The sequence below is a fragment of the Camponotus vicinus genome, unplaced genomic scaffold (assembly GCF_025532165.1).
Source record: "Camponotus vicinus isolate PSW18456_S1 unplaced genomic scaffold, iyCamVici1.0 SCAF_6, whole genome shotgun sequence".
Lineage (NCBI taxonomy): Eukaryota > Metazoa > Arthropoda > Insecta > Hymenoptera > Formicidae > Camponotus > Camponotus vicinus.
Window position 1 is genome coordinate 11,747,075 of NW_028141978.1, and position 25,420 is coordinate 11,772,494.

At 26.6% G+C, this 25,420-nt stretch overlaps 1 protein-coding gene across 1 annotated transcript; it reads left to right on the forward strand.

The window, feature by feature from the left end:
* The first annotated feature begins 4,284 nt into the window (after positions 1-4,284).
* Positions 4,285-20,531, forward strand: LOC145972817 (aminopeptidase N-like). The gene is made up of 13 exons (XM_083101804.1): positions 4,285-4,410; positions 4,547-5,036; positions 6,127-6,576; positions 9,383-9,563; positions 12,876-13,014; positions 13,882-13,963; positions 14,426-14,712; positions 15,584-15,864; positions 16,703-16,893; positions 17,097-17,435; positions 17,536-17,605; positions 17,712-17,822; positions 20,391-20,531. Exons 2-13 carry the CDS (start codon positions 4,570-4,572, stop codon positions 20,529-20,531), a joined length of 2,739 nt encoding a protein of 912 aa, XP_082957930.1. The 5' UTR covers positions 4,285-4,410; positions 4,547-4,569.
* Positions 20,532-25,420: the final 4,889 nt, after the last annotated feature.

Genomic DNA, 25,420 nt, shown 5'->3' on the forward strand with positions numbered 1-25,420 from the left:
ATTAATTTGCGCCTACTATATAAGCAAATAGCGATATTTTTAAATAAAAAACCAATTATATAATCATGAACCATTTTTTTCTATAATTTATGACAATATTTTGCAATAATTAATGCTTTATAATAGAAATTATCAAATTTAATTCACTTAATGTCATATAAAAGTCACAGCTTTCTATTAGAGTGATATATGTATATTCGTGAACCGCTAGTAATGTATGTGGCTATATACTATCCGATTTCAATCCGAGTTCAATTTACGGATGTCCGTTTCAAAAACGGCGTTAATTATAAATTTATTTAATAAGTTTCTTTTTTCTGAAGCATCATAAAATATAAATAACTCACGACATTTAAATTATTTGTCATCAAGGAATATTATATGTATGTTTAGTTCTCTTCGGTCTAAGTTTAATTCTACGTCATATATCGTATAGTAGTGTCATTTATATGGCAGTATTGTACCTAGATCAACAAAATTAAAGATAAAAAGTGGTGACATGACGACTTAAGTAACAGATTGTTAGCACATACTGTTGTAAAAAGTTCTGAGAAATCATGTAGAGTAATACGTGTAAACAATTATGCAATTTAAAATATTAAGTATCTATTTAAAAGACAAAGAAATTGATTGTGTATAATAACTTTGCGATCAATTAGGTAATTATGCATAAAAAGGGACCACCTTTGCACAAATGTGTCATTGACATATGTTGTCAAGGTATCTATAATTGTCATATCTATAATTATCTATAATTGTCATATCTATAATTAATATTCTGAAGGTTTTAGCCGGCGGTCGTTGTTTATTAAAAAGTTATTAACAAAAAAATTTCACAATTTTAATGCTTTTTATCTCCGAAAATATTAATTTGAGAAAAAAATTTTAAGCAAAAAATAAAGCCGCTGAAAAACTCTACAAAAAAGGTTATATGCATTTTTTCCATAAACATTTTAGCTGTTATATGAAAAAATAATAATTTCAAATACATTTAATACAATTAAAATTTATATAGAATTTAATAAAATTTAATACAATTTAAAAATATCACAAATGTATGTGTACACACATACATTTGTGATATTTTTAAATTGTATTAATACAGTAAAATAAAAATCGATGATGATGATGATGATAATGATGATGAGTAAAATAAAAATCGATGATGATGATGATGATGATGCGTAAAATAAAAATCGATGATGATGATGATGATGAGTAAAATAAAAATCGATGATGATGATGATGATGAGTAAAATAAAGATCGATGATGATGATGATGAGTAAAATAAAGATCGATGATGATGATGGTGATGATGAGTAAAATAAAAATCGAGGATGATGATGATGATGATGATGCGTAAAATAAAAATCGATGATGATGATGATGATGATGATGAGTAAAATAAAAATCGATGATGATGATGATGATGATAATGATGAGTAAAATAAAAATCGATGATGGTGATGATGATGATGAGTAAAATAAAAATCGATGATGATGATGATGATGATGATGATGATGAGAAAATTAAAAATCGAGGATGATGATGATGATGATGCGTAAAATAAGAATCGATGATGATGATGATGATGATGATGATGATGATGATGATGATGATGATGATGATGAGTAAAATAAAAATCGATGATGGTGATGATGATGAGTAAAATAAAAATCGATGATGGTGATGATGAGGAGTAAAATAAAAATTGATGATGATGATGATGAGTAAAATAAAAATCGATGATGATGATGATGATGATGATGATGATGAGTAAAATAAAAATCGATGATGATGATGAGTAAAATAAAAATCGATGATGATGATGATGATGATGAGTAAAATAATTATCGATGATGATGATGATGATGATGAGTAAAATAAAAATCGATGATGATGATGATGATGATGATTAGTAAAATAAAAATCGATGATGGTGATGATGATGAGTAAAATAAAAATCGATGATGATGATGATAATGAATAAAATAAAAATCGATATTGATGATGATGAGTAAAATAAAAATCGATGATGATGATGATGATGATGAGTAAAATAAAAATTGATCATTAAAATAAAAATCAATGATGTTGAGTAATAATATAAAAATCGATGAGTAAATTAAATATCGTTAAATAAAATAAAAATCGATGATGATGATGAGTAAAATAAAAATCGATGATGATGATGAGTAAAATAAAAATACATGATGATGATGATGAGTAAAATAAAAATCTATGATGATGATGATGATGAGAAAAATAAAAATCGAGGATGATGATGATGATGGTGATAATGAGTAAAATAAAAATAGATGATGATGATGATGAGTAAAATAAAAATCGAACATTAAAATAAAAATCAATGATCGAGGATGATGTTGAGTAATAATATAAAAATCAATGAGTAAATTAAATATCGTTAAATAAAACAAAAAATCGATGATGATGATGAGTAAAATAAAAATCGATGATGATGATGATGATGATGATGATGAGTAAAATAAAAATCGATGATGATGATGATGATGATGAGTAAAATAAAAATCGATGATGATGTTGAGTAAAATAAAAATCGAACGTTAAAATAAAAAACAATGATCGAGGATGATGTTGAGTAATAATATGAAAATCGATGAGTAAATTACAGCGCGCGCGGGTGGTGCAAGGGAGGGCCTTCGGCCCCCCTCCCGCAACCACTGTTACTTGGAGTTAATAATATTTATCGTTTCTAATTAGATTTTTTGCTGATATAATTTTATTAATAATTCTGATAAATATTCATCTTTACTTCCCCAAAACTGATTTTGATCTTGACATGTGTTGTCAACATCATGTCCCTGAGTAATATGCAAAATAAAATACGTTTTAATTTCTTAGGGTTTTAATTATACTGGGTAGGATTTTAATTATCCTGCAATGATACTCGATGCGCTTGTATTATAAGAATACTTTACGCATGATTACAGATTTTCTTATCGTTCTGCAAATCTGAGATATTTAAATTGTACTATTAATTATGCAAATGAGGGAAAGTTATTTTTTAATACGTAGATTAATATGTTTTGTTAATATTACAAAAACAAGCTGAATTCTAAATTATTAATATAGTAACACAATAACTATAAAATTACATCTTAATATTTATTTATTTTAACATCTCTTAAGTTTTTTATTATATTAATAATGTATATCAATATATGTATATTAGTATTGCATTAATTATTACTTGCTAATACACATAAATTAATATATGTATATTAATTGTATAATAATAAATATCATATTAATGTGTAATATATACTTGATTTAATAGTGGATAATATTACAGTATAGATTACAATTTTAATGTAATGTAAAATAATTACGAATGTTTTATATAATAAAATATTATATGTGTAATTAATATTATAAAATATTGTACATATAATTAATATTTAAATATATTTGTATATAAATATTAACAAATTAGTGCGTTATATTAACATATGTTATTAATATTTTAAATCCTATAAAAAGTATTCTTTACGAATGTGTTTTATTAATGTACCATTAATATTTTTAATTTAATAATAAATGATATGGCATAATTCTTGGAGCACGCTACCTCTATAATATTTTTATTCGACATTATGAGAAAACCTTTCTTAATTTTAATTTAAAAATCTGCTTCATTATGAGAAAAACACGATTACTGATTTGATCGATTTGAGAGATTTCCCGTTGTTTTATTCATATATCCACCATATAAATTTGAAAGAGTGAACAAAACCTAAAAAATAATAGTTATTCATTATATTCTCTTATATACAATACTGTAATATTATAGTCTATCGTTAATAAGTTACATTTTTTCATTAACTTGCTCAAAAATAACTTACCGATACACTCTCGTAATAATATAGTATATAAAATTTCATTTGAATGTATATTGTAAATTATAAAAATTCTCAAATTTTTGGTAAAGGAATGTACTACTTTTAAATAGTATAAAAGAATTCAAATATATATATTTACAGATATTTTGCATTCTACGTAACGGTAGCCTCTTTGTCTTTAGACCAACGCGAAATAGATGGTTCTGCCATCTTACAGCGCTCGATCGCTAGCACGAATTTGAATTGGGAAAAACGGCACCGTGCTTTGCTATTACATACCGTTTCTCGATCGAAACGTCTGTTAACGACCTCAGCAGTTGTGTGTTTACATATGACATACACATTTATTGTAATATCGCCAAGTGTTGTTAGTCTTTGGAAGTTTCTCGAAATAATAAGAAATCATAAGTGCGCATATATATTTTTCATGTTACAATGATAGTGGATAAAACATTAATTTATTGTGGCTAATTATTGTAACGAAACATACACTTGCATAGAATTTGTGGTATATCTCATTATACAGAGTAAGTCATTCAAAATTAAGTTTATTTTTATATATTTGTCTTAATTCCTTCTTTTCCACTAAATCATGGTAGAGACAGTGCTGTGTTTAATTTTTCTGTTTAATTTGTACTTTCTAACAAAAATATATTTTTACAGATATCTAAGATAAAAGTAATATCATGTTTCTTAAACTATTGTTAAGTAGCAGTTTAACAATCATCGTCGCGGCGGCTTTTTTAACCGACGATCAGATAATTAAAATATCTCAAGAAGAGTTAAACAGGCACTCGAATAGTATATTACCGCAACAATATGATATCATCGTTACACATATCGAAAAAGATATTCTTGTCAGCAACTGCAGTATACGTATAAAGATTATACATCCAATATCAAGCATATTATTGTATTTACACGTAAAATATAATATAACCGTGTTTTATTATCCACAATATAATCCTACAAATGGTAATGAAAAACCGATCATTTATCCATTGGTAAATTCTACGTATGACATTGAGAAAAACATTGTCAAATATAAATTCGCTAATGATCTATTGATGGGATATTACATCATAAAATTAGTTTATAATATAACTGAAGATACAGGCCTAAAATACTTTTATAAAAGAGATGAGCGACAGTGGTAAGTATAACTGTTAAAATGTTAAATATATACTAATTTCACGATGTTTATGAACAAGCTCTGGTGCAGAATGTTATTTTTATTTAAAAAGTATTTTTTAAGAAAAACACATTTATATATAAACATGTACGTATCTGAAATGTTTCCATTCTTAATTATATGTTTCTTAACATCTTTTAGTAAAAAATTTTGCAATTTAATATTATCATTATTATTAAAATGAATGTAAGCTGCAAATAAAAATTAATTTAATTAAAGTAGTCAGCAATAATACACGTCTTATACAGCATTTTATTGTCAACACTCGAACGAAATCAAATATTCCGGTAGAGTTTCGAATTGTTTTCAAAATATAAGTATAATTTTGAAGGATTTATATTTTTACAGAACTTGCTTATTTGAAATTTGAAATTTCGAAGAAACATTTAAGTTTTACACTTTACTTTGACAATACCAAACATTAGGAAATTCGTTTCTAATATTAAAAAACTTATAATTCAGAAGGAAATCATTTCCAGATATATGTTTATATGAATTCTATTTATCCTTATAATCCATAAAAGTAATTATAAAAATTTAATTAGATCATGAACACTCACAACTTTCATAAAAACACTCTGCATATAATATATAAAATTAAATATACAAGCTATACTTATGCTGTTTCATGTATTTAAACGTGCATCTACACACACCCATACTATTTAGGAACAATACTAATTTCGCTAATAACTAAGACATATATACATATGAGTTTCATTTAATAAACTATCACTAAAATAGACAGTTTCTTTAACTTGTATAAAATTATGTACGGAATCGTTGATAATATATCAATTAAAATCAATTTTAAAAGGTTATTATTCTAATACTGTTTTATATTGAAATTTATTTTAATTTTATTAAATTTTCATACTAAATATTAATTATTAAATATTTATTTTGTACCTGTATATTCTAAAATAACCATTTTATGAATCTCGCACAATTAAAATATATGCAACTTTTATACAATTTCATTGAAACCACTTTTGCATAAGGTTTTGCGGTGTCTTTTATTATTGTTAATTCATATTTCTAAATGTGATAGGTTGGCAACGTATGTTGATATTGGGATCCAACACATGGTTCCGTCTTTGCCCGAATCTTTAAGAACCACCATGTTCTATAAGCCCATCTATGATATTATTGTAGAACATTATCAAAACTGTACAGTTTTATCAAATGTACCGATACAAAAAATAGAACCGAATGATAAAAACATGACGAAGACACATTTTAATACGCTTGTAAAGCCTATATATCTTTTATTTCTGACTAACCGAATTAATTTATCTCTTATGCCTGGTACAAATGAAAATGTCAGAGTTAATATGTGGTGTAGAATGCACTGCGAATTTGCACACAAATTTGCTGAAAATATAACATCGTACTTGTTTGATAAATGGAAGCGTTTGAATAAAACTGGGCAAATAAATCATGTTGCACTTCCGGATTTTCAAAACGAAAGCATCATAAATCTGGGCCTTATTCTTTACAGGTAACTATATAATTATAAAAAATTAATATATTTCGAAGATGAAAAAAAGGATAACAATTGTTGGTAACTAAAATTATTTACATATCTTTTCTCTATTTTCAAAATATTATTTGAATATATTTTAAAAAATAAGTAAAATTGTATGAAGCAATGAGAGGAGAAACATTACTAATCGTTTATTATTAGTCCAGTTTATTATTTGTCCAGAAAGTTATTGCGATTTTTGTTGTTTAAAATTTGGCGCTTTTTTTACGTTGTCTTTCTTTTGTATCTATGTTATATCAATTTAAAAGCGCAAACTTTGCTCTACATTTTAATAAAAATAACTGTATTTTGATATTGGTTTGCGTTTTATTTAAACTATGAAATTAAAAATAGCAAATTCCAGCGATTTTTTTATATGAATTCAAAATGAGTCGTAAAACAGCTAAAGGCTCGCAATATTAACGGTGCATTTGGTCTAGGAACCGCTAATGAATGTACAATGCAATGGTGGTTTCCGCAAATTTCAGTGGAAATGAGAGCCTTGAAGTTGAAAAGTTCTGGACGACTGCGATTATTGACGACGACCACTTGAAGGTGTTAGTTGAAACAGAGTCACGCACATCGATTCGAGAACTAGCGGAAAAACTTGGCGTAAGCAAGTCAGCTGTTTCTGATTACCTGGAACTAATTGGAAAAACAAAAAAGATCGACAAATGGATGCCGCATCAATTGAGCGAAAATCAAAAGAATCGTCAATTTGAAGTGTGTTCTGCGTTGATTTTGCGCAAACAAAATAATCCGTTTCTCGATCGCATTGTAACGTGCGATGAAAAATGGATCTTGTACGATAATCGTCGACGTTTTGCACAATGGTTAGACCATGATGGAGCGCCAAAACACTCTCCGAAATTAAAATTGTATTAAAAGAAGATTATAGTGACTATTTGGTAGTCGTCAGCCGAGATAATCCACTACAGCTTTTTAAATTCGGGCGGAATTATCACGGCAGAGAGGTACTGTCAAGAAATTGGCAAAATGCATCAGGAACTGACACGTTTGCGTTCGGTGTTGGTCAACAGAAAAGTTCCAATTGTTCTACACGACAATGCTCGACTACACGCCGCACAACCGACGCTGCGTTAATCAATTAAACTATGAAGCTCCATGAAACTCTGTTTTACCCATCATATTCGCCGGTCTTCTCACCAACTGACTATCACTTCTTTAAACATTTCGACAATTTCTTGGAGGGGAAAACCTTTAACAATAAAGCTACTGTCAGAAACGTCTTCGAAGAGTTTGTCGTAGAAATCTAAATTTTATGCTACAGGAATAAATAAATATTGTTTCTCGTTGGCAAAAATATTTAAATTTCAATGGTTCTCTTTTCATTTAATAAAGTTCACTTGCTAAAATATGCGTATTTGAACTTGAAGGTTAAAAACCACAATAACTTTCTGGACAACCTATATCTTCAATGTACATCAACTCATATGAAGAATAATATTAAAATATATATATTTTATAATCTTATAATTGAAAATTACAAATTAAAATATAAAATTGTAAATTAAATAATTATATTAAGGTACAAGTATAGGTATAAATATCATATTAAGGTTTTCACTTTTATCGATCAAAATTTAAAAAAGTTATATATATATATATATATATATATATATATATATATATATATATATATATACAGGGTGATTCAAAACAACCTGATGTCTTTGAAATATGGTATTCTCGAACGAATTCTAAGACTATTTTTCCTCTTGAAAAATTTTGTCCAAAGCTTAATTTTTGAGTTATAATAGAAAATAGTTGGCTACTCACGAGTGCGATACAATGGGCAGGCAGAGACGGCGCAACGCGTCACGAGACAAATGCTCTCCCGTTTCCCCAGATAGTCAATTTTATTGCACAATATTTGATCCTTTGAAGTATTAAATTATTATTGCAGTTTCTACACAATATTTAACAATATTATTACCGTCTAGGAGGGTTATAATGTAACGCTTAAGAATAAAATATTCAAACGCGCGAAATTACATAAAGTAACAAATAAATTGGAAATGGACGAATGAAAAACGAAATAGTAATTGCAATTTGATTAAAAATTCTTATCTTTAAGAAAACTGACGAATTTTATTTCTTTCTGGGGATCGTTTATCTTATAAATAACAGCTTCTAAATTTCACTTTTAATACAAATTTCAATATTTTAATAATCTTTATTATTACTTGCAAATATTTACTTCTGTACAAATTAAGACATAAAATTACACGATAAATAGCGATTAGATGTCCCCATTTCTCACTTTCTCTCTCTCTCTCTCTCTCTCTCTCTCTCTCAATTATTTTATTCTTTATTTATTATTTTAAGAATGTTATGTTTATGTTTATGTTATGTTATGTTTGTTATTATTATTAGCATTTGTCTGGTGACGCGTTACGCCGTCCCTGCCTGCCCGTTGTATCGGACTCGTGAGTAGCCAACTATTTTCTATTATAACTCAAAAATTAAGCTTTGAACAAAATTTTTCAAAAGGAAAAAGAGTCTTAGAATTCGTTCAAGAATATTATATTTCAAAGACATCAGGTTGTTTTGAATCACCCTGTATATAGTGCGGTACTCGCTTTCAATATATTGCATTACTTCGTAATGAGCATTTATAAATAAAACATTAATAATAATATATAATTAATATGTTAATTTAATAGAATTATTTAATTATAAATTTGGAAATACAATATTCTTTATGTGTTATTATACAACAGAAATAAACATTATATAAAAAATTTTTTTTAATTTTCAGAGAAGCAGATATTATCTACAATGACAATGTAGATTGTTTTGCGACTAAAATCAAAATTGCCCGCTTCATGGCCCATAAAATAATACAGGAATGTTCTTATTATGAAAATCCACTTTGGTCGTTATCCTCTTTGTTAAATGAGGCTATTGTCGCATTTCTTGGATTATATGTCACCAATCAGGTGTTATTTTAAGCATTCTTTAGCGCAAAACTTGCTCACTAGCAACAATAAGATGGATATATATATATATATATATATATATATATATATATATATATACAGGGTGTTTCATTTTAATCCGACCAGTCGAATATCTCGAAATCCAAGCCCGGGAGAGAAAAATATTTCAGACAAAAGTTGTTTGGTTTCGAGGGGGCCATAAGATGGTATCATTGGTTTGACCTTGAAGAGTCATTTGAAGGTCACGTGAAGGTCACTTCAATTTTTTTAAATGGAACACCCTATATATTTTTATATATTCTTGTAGCTCATCTCGAGAGCTTTCCAGAACACTATAATAAAGTATTTCTTCATCGAGCACTTTTCCAGGTATGAGACTAGAAATAATTTCTTAATTCTACATAAACCGTAAAATATCTAGTAAAATATTCATTTTTCGATTATCTTACCTTAATACTTTTACGTACAAAATAATGAGAGGAATCAATTGGTGTAAAGAAAACACATAGTTATTTTTAAGAAAAAATATGGAATTGTTAATTGCAAATTACATATTTTTTCTTCAAAAATATTATGTGTTTTCTTTACCAATTGATTCCTCTCATTATTTTGTACATAAAAATGAAAAATGTTAAGGTAAGATAATCGAAAAATGAATATTTTACTAGATATTTTACGGTTTATGTAGAATTAAGAAATTATTTCAAGCCTCATAACTCAAAAAGTACTTAACGAAAAGGTACTTAATTATAGTGTTTTGGAAAGCTCTCGAGATAAGCTACAAGAATGTGTAAAAATATGTAGGGTATTCCATTTAAAAAAATTGAAGTGACCTTCACGTGACCTTCAAATGACTGTTCAAGGTCAAATCATTGTCACCATCTTATGGCCCCCTCGAAACCAAACAACTTTTGTCTGAAATATTTTTCTCTCCCGGGCTTGGTTTTCGAGATATTCGACTGGTCGGATTAAAATGAAACACCCTGTATATACAGGGTGACCCATTTTAACTTAGGCAGCCAAATAACTCGAAAAATAAGCAAGATAGAGAAAAATGTTTTAGACAAAAGTTGTATGGTTTCGAGGGGGCCATAAGATGGTATCATTGGTTTGACCTTGAAGAGTCATTTGAAGGTCACGTGAAGGTCACTTCAATTTTTTTAAATGGAACACCCTATATATTTTTGCACATTCTTGTAGCTTATCTCGAGAGCTTTCCAAAACACTATAATTAAGTACCTTTTCGTTAAGTACTTTTTAAGTTATGAGGCTTGAAATAATTTCTTAATTTTACATAAACCGTAAAATATCTTGTAAAATATTCATTTTTCGATTACCTTACCTTAATAGTTTTATGTACAAAATAATGAGAGGAATCAATTGGTGTAAAGAAAACACATAGTTGTTTCGAAGAAAAAATATGTAATTTGCAATTAACAATTCCATATTTTTTCTTAAAAACAACTATGTGTTTTCTTTACACCAATTGATTCCTCTCATTATTTTGTACATAAAAGTATTAAGGTAAGATAATCGAAAAATGAATATTTTACAAGATATTTTACGGTTTATGTAAAATTAAGAAATTATTTCAAGCATCATAACTCAAAAAGTACTTAACGGAAAGGTACTTAATTATAGTGTTTTGGAAAGCTCTCGAAATAAGCTACAAGAATGTACAAAAATATATAGGGTATTCCATTTAAAAAAATTGAAGTGACCTTCACGTGACCTTCAAATGACTCTTCAAGGTCAAACCAATGATACCATCTTATGGCCCCCTCGAAACCATACAACTTTTGTCTAAAACATTTTTCTCTATCTTGCTTATTTTTCGAGTTATTTGGCTGCCTAAGTTAAAATGGGTCACCCTGTATATATATATATATATATATATGTATGTATATATATATATATATATATATATATATATATACAGGGTAGACCATTTTAATAAATACACGCGAATATCTCGAAAAGGAGAAGTTTTTAAAAAAATGTTTCAGACAAAAGTTGTTTGACTCGAAGGGAGACATAAGATAGTGGCAAATATTTGACCTTGGATAATTGTTTGAAGATCACCTTTAATTTTTTAAATAGAACTCTTTATTTTTTATAACGTATTCTTATAACTTATCTCGAGAGCTTTCCAAAACACTATAATAAAGTATTTCTTCATTGAGTACTTTTCGAGTTATGAGGTTTGAAATAATTTCTTAATTTTACATAAACCATAAAATATCTAGTAAAATATTCATTTTTCAATTATCTTACCTTAATACTTTTATGTACAAAATAATGAGAGGAATCAATTGTTGTAAAGAAAACACATAGTTGTTTCGAAGAAAAAATATGTAATTGTTAATTGCAAATTACATATTTTTTTTTAAAAACAACTATGTTTTTTCTTTACACCAATTGATTTCTCTCATTATTTTGTATATGAAAGTATTAAGATAATTGAAAAATGAATATTTTGCTAGATATTTTACGATTTATGTAAAATTAAGAAACGATTTCAAGCCTCATAACTCGAAAAGTTCTCAATGAAAAAATATTTTGTTTAGTGTTTTGGAAAGCTCTCGAGATAAGCTACAACAATATGTAATGAGAAAGAGTAGGTTCCGTTTAAGAAATTGAAGGTGACCTTCATGTGACCTTCAAGTAACTCTTCAAGGTCAAACCAATGATACTATGTTATGTCCCCCTCGAAGACATACAACTTTTGTCTGAAACACTTTCTAGTAAAAATCTTTCTTATCGAGATATTCGACCGTGTCCAGACTCTTTTAACACCCAGTATATATATATATATATGGTAAATATTTACCTTTACACAGCTACCCCCAAATGACTCGACCTTGACATATATTGTCAAGGTCACTGCACTGAGTAACATCCAAAAGGTTTTAGGCGTCGCTCGTTGTTAATTAAAAAGTTCTTCAATATGTTTATTCCTTTATAACTTTCAATATGAAAGGTCTATTATTGTACATGGTGTCCAAAAATTCTGTGAACCTTATAAAACTTCTTTTGTTTATAACTTTTTAATAAACAACGAGCGACGCGTAAAATTTTTGCTATAATATATTTTAATAATTCTAAAAATATTAATTTTAAAGTTATATGTCGAGTAATCATTTTTGTTTTTAATATATTATATTTTTAAATTATTTATTCTATATTTTAAGAGTATAAGAGTATAACAGATTTTTTTACATACACGTAGAAAGTAACAGCCCTAATGCATATTGCTATTATGTGTTAAATCTAATATTAATTAAGTAAATACATTTAAACTATTTTCTATAGGCTCTCCCAAGTACCCGGATGATGAACTTGTTTGTGATACAAATTCAACACGAATCCCTTCATTTCGATACTGAATATAATACATCACTTTATAATACATCATTCAACATTTCTTTTGAACATTACCGTTACATTAAAGGTATGATAATATAAAAAAAAATTGATTATGAGTAAAAAAATTTTTGAAAATAAATGCTTAAAAGACAAATAAAATAACTGATAAAAATTTTAATTTTATATATAATCTCTTCATTATACACATGCACACATATATACATACATAAGGAAGCTATAGTATATAAAATTATATATAAAATATATTATATATACAAAATGTTTCTTTTTAAGTGATACAGTCGATTATCTCGCGAACCGATGATTTTATTGAAAAATTTTTCGAACGAAAGTTGCATAGCTTGAAGGGGTACACATGTTGAAAATATGGACTTGACCTTGTCAAAGTCAGGTCAAGGTCATTAGTACTTTTTAGCATGGAAATCTCTATTTTTTTATTACATATTCTTGTAGATTACCTCGAGAGCTTTTCAAAACGCTATAATAAAGTATTTTTTCATTGAATACTTTTCAAGGTATATCTTAATTTTACATAAGCTATAAAATATCTAGTAAAATATTCATTTTTCGATTAACTTATCTTAATACTTTTTTGTACTAAATAACGAATCAATTCGTGTAAAGAAAAAACATAGTTGTTTTTAAGAAAAAATATGTAATTGTCAATTGCAAATTAATGTGTTTAATATCAGTTTGCTTAAGAAAAATATTAAAACTGTCAAACTTTAACTTGTTATATCTTTTAAACCAATGTCGCCTCTCATTTACTTTTTTGCGCGGAATTACTCAGGACAACTTCCTCTATAACATATTCAAATGATGATAAAATCGGTGATGTGTAACGTTTTATGCACTTTTACCATAATTATTAATTATTATTTACTATAACTATTATCTTATTCATATTCTGATGTAAATTATATAATTATAGTATCCAGTGTATTCCGTATATTACAAGAAATGATTACTGAAGATATATTTTGGCAGAGTATCCGTATATATGTAAAGGACAAGTAAGTAATACACCATACTACTATAATTACTATTTTTATTTAAATTAAATTAATTTTATTTTTATTTAAACTTACATCGTTTCTTTCATACTTTATTATCTTTATTATTACCATTTACAATTCTTTTTACCTTCAACGTCATTAAATATTCAAGATATATTTTCAATTTACATATACACTTATCTTTTAAAAGTAATCAAGTTTGGCCATTCCTTTTAAATTATAATTTAAACTGTAGCATCAAATTTATATAAAAACTATAAATCATATGATTAATTATGTAATTAATTATATATTTAATTAAATTAAACATATAATATAATTTACAATTTTATATTGTGATAATTATACATACATATATATGATATGTATGTGTGTGTGTGTGTGTGTGTACATATATATTTGCTTATAATACCTTTCGTTAACACATCAATAAATTTTGCATAAATTTTATAACTTTAGCAAGCCAACTTTTAACTATTTTGGTGAAGTTTTGAAGAACCTTTCGTCCATTCATATAACTAGAGACAATTTACTTCGTATAGAGAAGCTAATTAAGTCTCCAACAAAACGAAAATATTGTTATGTAGCGAAAATAGTACTAGAATATAATCGGTCTATCAGATGGATAGAAACAATGGTATACAATATACGGAATACATATTTAAATAAGGTGGTGAATAATTACATACCTACGAGTAATACTACGAAGTTGGATAACTTTATAGTATTTAATCTACAACAAACTGGTTAGTTTGCAATAAATTTATTACATTTTATAGTATTTATCATACATACACATTGGAGAGAAAGATTTACATTATTAAAAATATTATTCATTATACAGCGTGTTTCAAAATGATTCATCCGATTTCACAAGGCTATAACTTATACATGAATGAAGGTAGAACCTCGCAGCAAATGTGAAACTACATATCGAAACGTCAAGTTTTCCGTGGCGCATGTTGGATGTTGCCGGTTCACTTGGTTGCCGGTAGTCGTCCTGGTGCCGCTACAGCTGATACTTTGGTACTGCTAGGGCGCACGTTCAGTATGCGTCGAGATGGTGACAACACAGCAACAAAAAGCGTTTTGTATTCTCCGTTTCAACAAGTATGAGTCAGTTACAACTGCAGCGTGATTTCCGTCGACATTACGGGTTTACGAGTTTGACAACCGTTTAGATGTATGCCATGCGTCCGGTGGAGGGCACATTGAACATTTGTGAAAACTTGGTATTCTTAAACTTGGTATTCTTATACGTATATTAAAATTTACCCGAAGGTTCTATCTTCATTCATTTCAAAGTTATAGCCCTGTGAAATCGGATGAATCATTTTGAAACACCCTGCATTATGTATTATATACATTACATTTATTATACATTATATATACATATATACATACGTATAATTATTAGAAATATTCAATTTTCATGCAAAATGATTTTATACCTAATATAATATACAATTTGCATTTCCATTTATATTCACTTTATGATACATTTTTTATCTCTGTTAATGTACAAAAGTATAAGTACAAAAGTATAAACAGATACTTGTACTGATAAACCCTTTGAAAGAATTATATATATATATATACAATTTCTTTATTTTACAGGATATTATCGAGTCAATTACGATATCGAGAACTGGCGAAGAATTGCAAGTTATCTAAATTCTAAAAATTATAGGAAAATGCATGTTTTGAATCGTGCCCAAATTATCGACGACGCTTTCCACTTAATAATAACAAACCAACTTAATTCCATTGTATTCTGGAATATTACGAAATATCTATCACGAGAAACAGACTACGTGGCATGGTATCCTATGTTCAAAGCTTTAGAATATCTGTCCAATATCTTCCTATTTCAGGAACCAATATATTCTAATATCAAGGTAATAACACATATTATAAACAATGTCAATAGTGATGTCTTAAACATACTAAAAACATGTTAATTATTGCACATATTAATATTGTGTGCATTTATAACAATAATTATTAAGTACTTTTCAAAAGGATACATACAATAAAATACATAGCTAGAAAAAATTTGATTAGGTATTTTAAATATACATATTTTGGATGAAAGATAAGTATATTTGTAAATTAATATTCGAATAGTGTATGTATATACTAATATTATAAGAAATTGGAGAGGAAAAGGGAGAAAAATTTGAAAATTGTTATCAATTTTAATCACAGCATGATATTTATATTGACGATTTAAATATCATTAATTTTGAGATAGAAAGTTAGTAGGAAACATATATATTAATTATCTGTGTGTTTAATACTCAAACAATTATTAAGTTATTAAATTATATTATAGATATAATGTCTACATTTATGTCTACATGTCTACAATATATGCATGTATGCACTTCTGTATGTTAATTTTGTGATATGAACATGTGTTAAGCATGTGTGAATGTGCACGCAAGAAAAATTCAAATTTGTGTATAAATACGTATATATAAGTATAGCTATATAATAGATATCTTTATAAAAAGAATTCAGAGCTGTTTACAGAGACAGAATGTTCTTAATATATAAACCTTCTTAATATGCAAAATACAATTGCGCAAGATATCTTTCTATATTAGTAAAATATAATGCAAGAATCGAAAAATATAAAATTTATATCAAGTAACAATATAAATACATATAACTGTATATATATATATATATATATATATATATATATATATATATATATATTTATATGTTTAGGAGAAAATGCTAAACTTACTATACAATTTACTTGATAAACTTGAATATGATGAAGTTTCTAATGAAGATGATCTTACAAAGAGTTTAAGAATGGAGGCTGCGAAATGGGCATGTAATCTTGATGGTCGCATATGCATAGAAAAAGCCCAACATAACTTAAATCGACATCTCGCAGATCCCGAAAAAAATACGTAATTTTTCTTGTATATTCCCGATTATTTTAATTTAAATGTTTTATAGATACATGTGCAATGTTTATTACATTATTTGCTCAAAATTTAAATTTATTAGATTATGTTATGAAATTATAATTTGTTAAATTATTTGATCAAAATGTAAGATTAATATGTGCAAAACTTTTATATAAGAATTTGTTTTTTGTTAAATCTCGTAGGCTTTTGCCATGGTGGAAAGAATGGACATACTGTCAAGGTTTAAAAGTATTGTACTATTCTCTTAGCAATGAAGATTCTCCTTGGTGGGGAGTATATCGTCTGGGAAAAGAAAAATTTAAAACTAAACATTTAAAATATCTGTCTTGCCCTGAGGATACACAATTTATCACAGACTATTTAAATCTAATAAAAAATGATAGTACAACATCGATTATGTTTTTAAAAGATTTTTCCGATCAAGATTATATTAATTATTTTCTTTTTACTATCGCGAAGCATGCAAGGAATTCTGCAGTACTCAATTTCATATTACCCAATCTTGAGAATATAAAACCTAAGTAATACAGTTTTCTCCGTAAATATATCTATCATTCCGTATATATCTATCATTCAACAATTTATGTGTGTATCAATAAATTTATTATTTTACTGTTACAGACAAGTCAGCAAGTATGCAACACTTGCTGTAATTATTAATCATGTGTATTCTACGAATCAACTCAAAGAGGTAAAAATTGCATGTGCTTATATATATGTAAAATAAATAACCATGATGCAACATCAATTTAACATTAAATATTGTTGTTCAATATCATCAAAATAATCTGTTTTAGATAAACGACTTCCTAACAAATATATTTAAGAATGTATTAGAATTTGAATTAAGTGAATTTAGGAAGATAGCATGGTTTTCATGTATGGAATGGAAAGATTTGAAAGTAAAGGTAAATTTTATGAATACCATTATCTTTATATCTAATTTCCAAAAATATATTGCTTTAAAATACACTTCTCAAAAAAAAAAAAAAATAGAGAATACTTTTTGTACTCTAAAAATTGGGCTATTTTCAAACCGCCGAAACTCGTCGAAAAATCATCGTAGATAAAAAATTAGAAAAGCAAGCTTGAAAGCTTTGAAGCTTGAAGTTTCAACTTTAATGCGCAGTAGGTGGTTTTTAAAATTTCTTTGATCTTCCTTATTTTGCGTTTTAAAAAAGAACACACTGTTTAATTCCTTAAAATTATGTATTTTTAACACGCAACTTAACTCTTGATTTAAAATGGGTCGTGGAGCTGGGACAATTGTGTCAGGGATAAAGTAAAATACTCTTTGCTAAATAAACTCTGTTACGATACTTTATTGGAAAACGAAACGACCCGACACTCGCGTGATTACTGTGTAATGACGAGTGCACGAAGATAAAGAGATGCGAATATCAGGGAGGATCGACAAAAGAAAAAAGTCTTTAACTGAGAATTTATTAGATGTCGCCACGGGAGTCGCCACATAAGATGATATAACATTAAAAAAAATTTTTCTCGAGAAATTCACCTCAAGTTCTATAAATTACAACATTTTACCCTGCGAAAAGCTTTTTTAAAAATTTTCCTCCGACTTTTCTTGACCGAGTAATATAAATAATAAGTACGATTTTGAAAATAAACCAGCATTTTTTAGATATGATGTTGATATTCGGCGAAAAATGGTCGTAGACAAAAATAAAGAAAAAATTATGAAGCTTGAAATTTCATCTTTAACGCGCTATCGTTAGCTTTTTAATTTTTTAACTTCCTTGTTCTATGCTTTCAAGAAAGAAATTGATTTGTTTATCAAAATTACGTATTTTTGACACTGCAGTTCAATAAAAAAATTTTTCTTGAAAAATTTTTTCATTATATCTAAAACATACTGGTTTATTTTCAAAATTGTATTACTCGGTCAAAAAATCCGTAGGAAAATTAAAAAAAAAGCGTTTTGGTAAAAAGCGTTTCAGGCAAAATGTTGTAGTTTATGAAATTTTAGTTAAATTTCTCGAGAAAAATTTTTTTATCAAGTTTCGATGTGTTAAAAATATATAATTTTAAGGAACTAAACAATGTGTCCTTTTTTAAAGCGCAGGTTAAGAAAGATAAAAAAATTTTTTAAAATCACCAACCTGTACGTTAAAGTTGAAGCTTCAAGTTTCAAAATACTTTTTTATATTTTTTGTCTACGATAATTTTTCGACGAATTTCAGCGGTTTAAAAATAGCTCAACTTTTAGGGTACAAAAAGTGTTCCCTATTTTTTTTTAGTAGTGTGTTATAATTTTTACTGAATAAGAGAGTGAGAAAGAACATGGGAGCAAGCGAAAGCAAAAAAGAAAGAGAATTTCTTTGCTTGGAAATTTTAGTTATCTTAATTTTAGTTATCTTAATAAAAATGGATTTGTATAAATTTTAAGAAGAGAATTTATAGCTTTGAGATGTTAAATAGTTCTTAGTTAAATAAATTTAAATATTTTTTCAATATGATTGAGAGAGTTATTACGATAATGTGATTAGCATACTCTAATATTACATGAGTCATTTGTTAAACTAAAACTGTGATAATGATAGGTTAACACAAAATTAATACAAAAAATGGCATGCTAGATATAACAATTATAATATTATAATATAATGATATTTTCTCTGTGATAGCCATAGCTCTTATAAATTTCTAATTTTATATTTAAAATTGCTAATTCTAAATACTGTGAATTTTTATTTGTCAAAAGTTACTTACAAAATATTACTTATAAACATTCTTTGCAGACATAAGAATTGTTAAGTAAAATATGGTGCAACACTATGCACATAATGTAATAGAACATAGTATAATAGGAGTATGATTTCATTTTAATTTCAGCAACTTCGTCTCGATATTTTTTCATCTACGCTTTTTTATAGGGATTAGGGATTATTTATTTTAATAAAAATCTTAAGTTCAGATTTACTTCGTTATTTAGTATCACATCGAGGAAACAAATGTATTCCATGTACAACGATTTATTTTGAAAGAAAAATTAATTTTCTGAAACTGAGGCACTATCATTCGCATTTCGCTTCCTCTTACTAGTTCGAAAATATTAAATTTATATTTCACATTTAGAGCTTTACTAATTTCTTAAAATTCGTATCACTTTATTCAATAGCTAACAAATTTTTTACAAAAATGCGAAACCTGCATAGAAATCGACATATATTGATTTAAAATGATTACAATCTTATAAACCCGTTCTTTCTTCGGGGTAACTAAAATTTTGATTCTGAGAAAAGAATGTAATTTTCATAATCTATAATTATTATTATTTATTCCAATTATATTTAAGATTATTATTATAAATAAAATATTCAAGATATATGTATATATATATATATATATATATATATATATATATATATATATACGAGATAATATTTAATATAATTTTTATTGATAATTGGTAGTTGCTATTCACTAATAATTAATATCGATATAATCTGTTCTAGACAAGCCAATTAAGTAGAAAAAACGAAGATGTCGAAAGTATTAAGCAATATATTTTAAATATTCAAAGCAAGGTAGAAATACGCTTTCGCGAAATCAAAAGTCAACAGGATTACTTTCAGAATTTTGTAAAATATCAATAATACTCGTATAATGAAAGTAACAATTATGACGCGAATACATTTATATATCTTTCTTATAAATAGCTTTTTATAATGTTTATAGTTATCGATTTATTATTCATGCTTATATGCATTAATAATATATAATTAAATGCATTTACAAGGATTTATTTTATCCTGCAATTCATATTTGCACTGATGTTTTTATATCCTTATTAACATGAAGTAATGCAAAGTGTAAATTATATTTATAATTATAATATATAAATAATTATAATTAAATTACGTTATATTATAATTAAATTAAATATAAATTATATTCATAATTATATTATATATATATATATATATATATATATATATATAATATTAATTAAATTATGTTATATTATAATTAAATTATGTTGTATTATATGAATAATTCTAATTATATAAATGAGAAAGTATCTGCAATATTTGACATTATATTATTAATGTACTAAAAATGTATTATCTAATTTAAACTGTATTCTGATTTATTTTTTAAGTTGTATTTGATTTGTTCGATATTTGTAACTTTATTTGTTAATGTTCATTAATTTCATTATCTTGAATCAAATTCTTAATATATAATAATGCATATTAATGTTTAAATAACATCTAAAATTAAAAATTTATAAAACATATTATTACAATTCTTTAATATTTGTATATATATAATAACAATTTTATATGTATATAATAAATTGTTGTTATAAATTTAATATGTATTATTAATATTTTAAATATATATTATTAATTGTTTGAAACTCATAATCTTTGTAAATTCTATATAATCTTTGATTTATAATAAAGCACATGGTACAAATTTTCTTATACACATCTACATGTATATTTCTCTATACTTCTTCTTACATATATTTAAAGAAATGTAACATATATATACACTCGCGCGCATTCGTGCGAATATTTACACACTCACGCACGCGCGCATGCGCGCACTGATGCACACAAATTAATTTGCGCCTACTATATAAGCAAATAGCGATATTTTTAAATAAAAAACCAATTATATAATCATGAACCATTTTTTTCTATAATTTATGACAATATTTCGCAATAATTAATGCTTTATAATGATAGAAATTATCAAATTTAATTCACTTGATGTCATATAAAAGTCACAGCTTTCTATTAGAGTGATATATGTATATTCGTGAACCGCTAGTAATGTACAATATGTGGCTATATACTATCCGATTTCAATCCGAGTTCAATTTACGGATATCCGTTTAAAAAACGGCGTTAATTATAAATTTATTTAATAAGTTTCTCTTTTCTGAAGCATCATAAAATATAAATAACTCACGACATTTAAATTATTTGTCATCAAGGAATATTATATGTTTGTTTAGTTCTCTTCGGTCTAAGTTTAATTCTACGTCATATATCATATAGTAGTGTCATTTATATGGCAGTATTGTACCTAGATCAACAAAATTAAAGATAAAAAGTGATGACATGACGACTTAAGTAACAGATTGTTAGCACATACTGTTGTAAAAAGTTCTGGAAAATCATGTAGAGTAATATGTGTAAACAATTATGCAATTTAAAATATTAAGTATCTATTTAGAAGACAAAGAAATTGATTGTGCGTAATAACTTTGCGATCAATTATTTCAGATTTTATGTTTTATAAAAGATAGGTAACAGTAAAATATTGGTTTTGTATGTATGACCATATCTTTTATTCGTTTGAACAGCATGACATTATAATATAGTCAAATAATTATCGTTGTCATATTTTCATCAAAGCAGGGACGCAAAAATGTATATAATCGTAGATAAAATATATGTAGGAGCTATAATTTATATTCTCTCCGCATATTCTAACGTTATAACTATAGCTGCAAAAAATTGGATTGTCTATTTTGATGATTGCATATCGTGAAATATATATGTAGAGATATTCTAGCGAATAAATTTTCACGTAAATGTGCTATTTAAATAACTTCTGTAAAGTAGTCATTTTTACAAATTTAAATGAAGAGAATGCAAACTATATAAAATCATAATTGGAATTTCATTATTATTCGATAATTTTGGAAGGCATTATTCACGAATATTTTTATTATTATATTTTTTAATTATTTTTATTATATTTTATAATATTTATATTATATTTTTTCATCATATTTATTATATCATTTTTATTATATCATTTATATTATATGGGAGAGACCAGGGACAATAGTAACAGCGTCATGAAAGTAACAAGCCTCCTACTAAATTACACAATATGTTGAATAATTTGTACTACATAATCAAACGCGTACGTCCCGATTCTCTTTCCTTTTAGCTAATTGTTGTAAAACGATCGCGCCGGTTGCACATGCAGGAGTGAAATCAGTGTATTTGCATTATTCACCTAAATATTTCTTGTTTTAGTTTTTTTGCATTTATGCCTAATTAAAGTGTATATATTGACGTAATTATTTGCCGGTGCATTCTTCTAAAATGTATTTATATGTTTTTATAGTTGATTTGGCTAAGTCTTGCATCATATTTAGGTTATAATGCTTTTATTCTAAAAAATGTGTTTGAGGGCAAAAGTAACACGACACTCTGTGGACGAAAGTAACATGTTTCAATGCTCAGAGTGCAAGGGGCTTCCATAATATCTGTACCAAAGGCGATTCTTATTACATATGCCATAATTGTGATTCGGAATAGATAACAATTTCTTTTGTATAAGTAGTTATCATACAATTTTTACACTATTATTTAGAATTAAACCGTTATTTAGACTTAAAGAAGTACAAAACTGGTGTGATATTAAGTATAATTATTTTATGATATTACTTATAATTATTTTGCTTAACGATGATTATTTCTTTTAAGTTTTTCAAAGATGACAAAAATAAACATTTATTTTATTTTTTATTTTAATATAATATAATACAAATTTATAATAAAAGTTATCTCGCTTAATAAAAGATTATAATAAATGTTGCCTTAAATTGAAAAAAGTCATATTTATTTCATTTTCCCGAACATTAGAACTGGTACATTTATCCCCAAACTATGTTTTTTATATGCCCTAATAGCCCTAACAAACCTAACAGTCCTAACAGCTCTAACAAACTTAATAGCCCTAACAGACCTAACAAAGACCTAACAGCCCTAGCCGCCCTACTTGCTGGCTTACACCAGTAGAAATTCACGATAAGATGAAATTTGGGAAACCCTAATTAGAAATCCACGATAATGAGAATTTTAAGGAGACTTAACCTGAAATTCATGATAAAATTTAGGAAGCCTTAGCCGCGCAACACATTTTTTGGCCAATATTGTCAATATTGATATGTATTTTTCAAGCCAGTTATCTCTTCTGGCCATATTCATTTTGACGACTAATCATTTGTTTACGATCATACGATATTATGATCGTATTTTAACGTACGTCATTCAGTCGTCAGAAATCGCAAAATATAAATTATCATGCATATATAAAATATAATTAGCATGCATTTCAACTCTCGATCGGCGGGTTGCTTATAAATATCTTTATCTTTTAGATTAAATATTTAGAAATTAAAAATCTATTTTTAAAATCGTTTTATAAAGGCCGATATATATATATATATATATATATATATATATATATATATATATATATAATGGAAATAAATATTTCATGTATGTCTATATCTATTGTTATTTTAAAAATATTTTTTCTTCTATTTCAATTTTTACACGCGTATTATCCCGCCAACCGAGAGTTAGAAGCAACGGATTTTTTCATGCATTTACAAATCCTTTGCTTCAAAATAAAAGGTTGTTACTTACCGGCACTGATGCGCAACAGCGGAGTTGATATTGAAGCTACGTTGTCTGTAACATACAAATATAAAATATGCAAATTATAGCAATGTTATATAATATTTTAAGAAATTATTATTGGACTCATTGAATTTTATATCCGATGAATGCAATTATAAATAGATATATAAATATGAAATAATTTTATAAGTAATTAATTTTTTTAAGTAGAAACTTTTATATAGAAAAAATTATTACAAAAATTTTCCCAATTTTTTCATGTTTAAATCATTCATATAAATCAAATTAATTTATTTATTTATATAAAATTAATATAAATAATAATACTCACCATCAGGTTGTTCTGCCGGTGCAAGATGCCTTTCCTAGGCCTGCTCCTCCTCTCAGATCATCTGGGTTGTTGCATCTATATAACATACAAATAGAAAATCCAAATTATAATAACGTCCAAAAAATTAATATTTCAAAATATTATTATTTGTATATATTGAATTTTATATTCGATCCATATAATAATAAGCAGATTAATAAAATAATTATATAAATTTTAGAAAAAGACATTATTAATAATTCTTTAATAATTTCATAAAAGCTTATACCTTTACAAGATTAAAGCTTTTATTTAAAAATCTTTTTTTCAATTCTCTCTTATTTAAATCATACAAATAAAAAATCAAATTACGCGATTGTTTAATTGAAATTATAATACATATATTTACTATTTAATATATAATTACAAATAAATAAATTACTTACCAGAAGGTTGCTCTGCCGGAGCCCGATGCCTCTCCTAGGCCTCCTCCTCCTCTCAGTCTTGGACGCGCAATACTTTACGGCACTCCCGCACTCACGAGCGATATTTTTATCGCTATTTTCGCACTTTTACGCGCGATACTGGACGATTCCCGCACTATTTCGATACGATAAAAAATTTTCTATTTGGTCGCGCGATGTATATACTTAATATGTATATACTTTGAACAGCACTCCCGGTTACGGTACGAGCGAAAATCCGATTTCATTTACGAAGAATCAGCTTCGAGCCAACAGGTCAGGAATGCAACGATACAACGAGCAAAGACTAA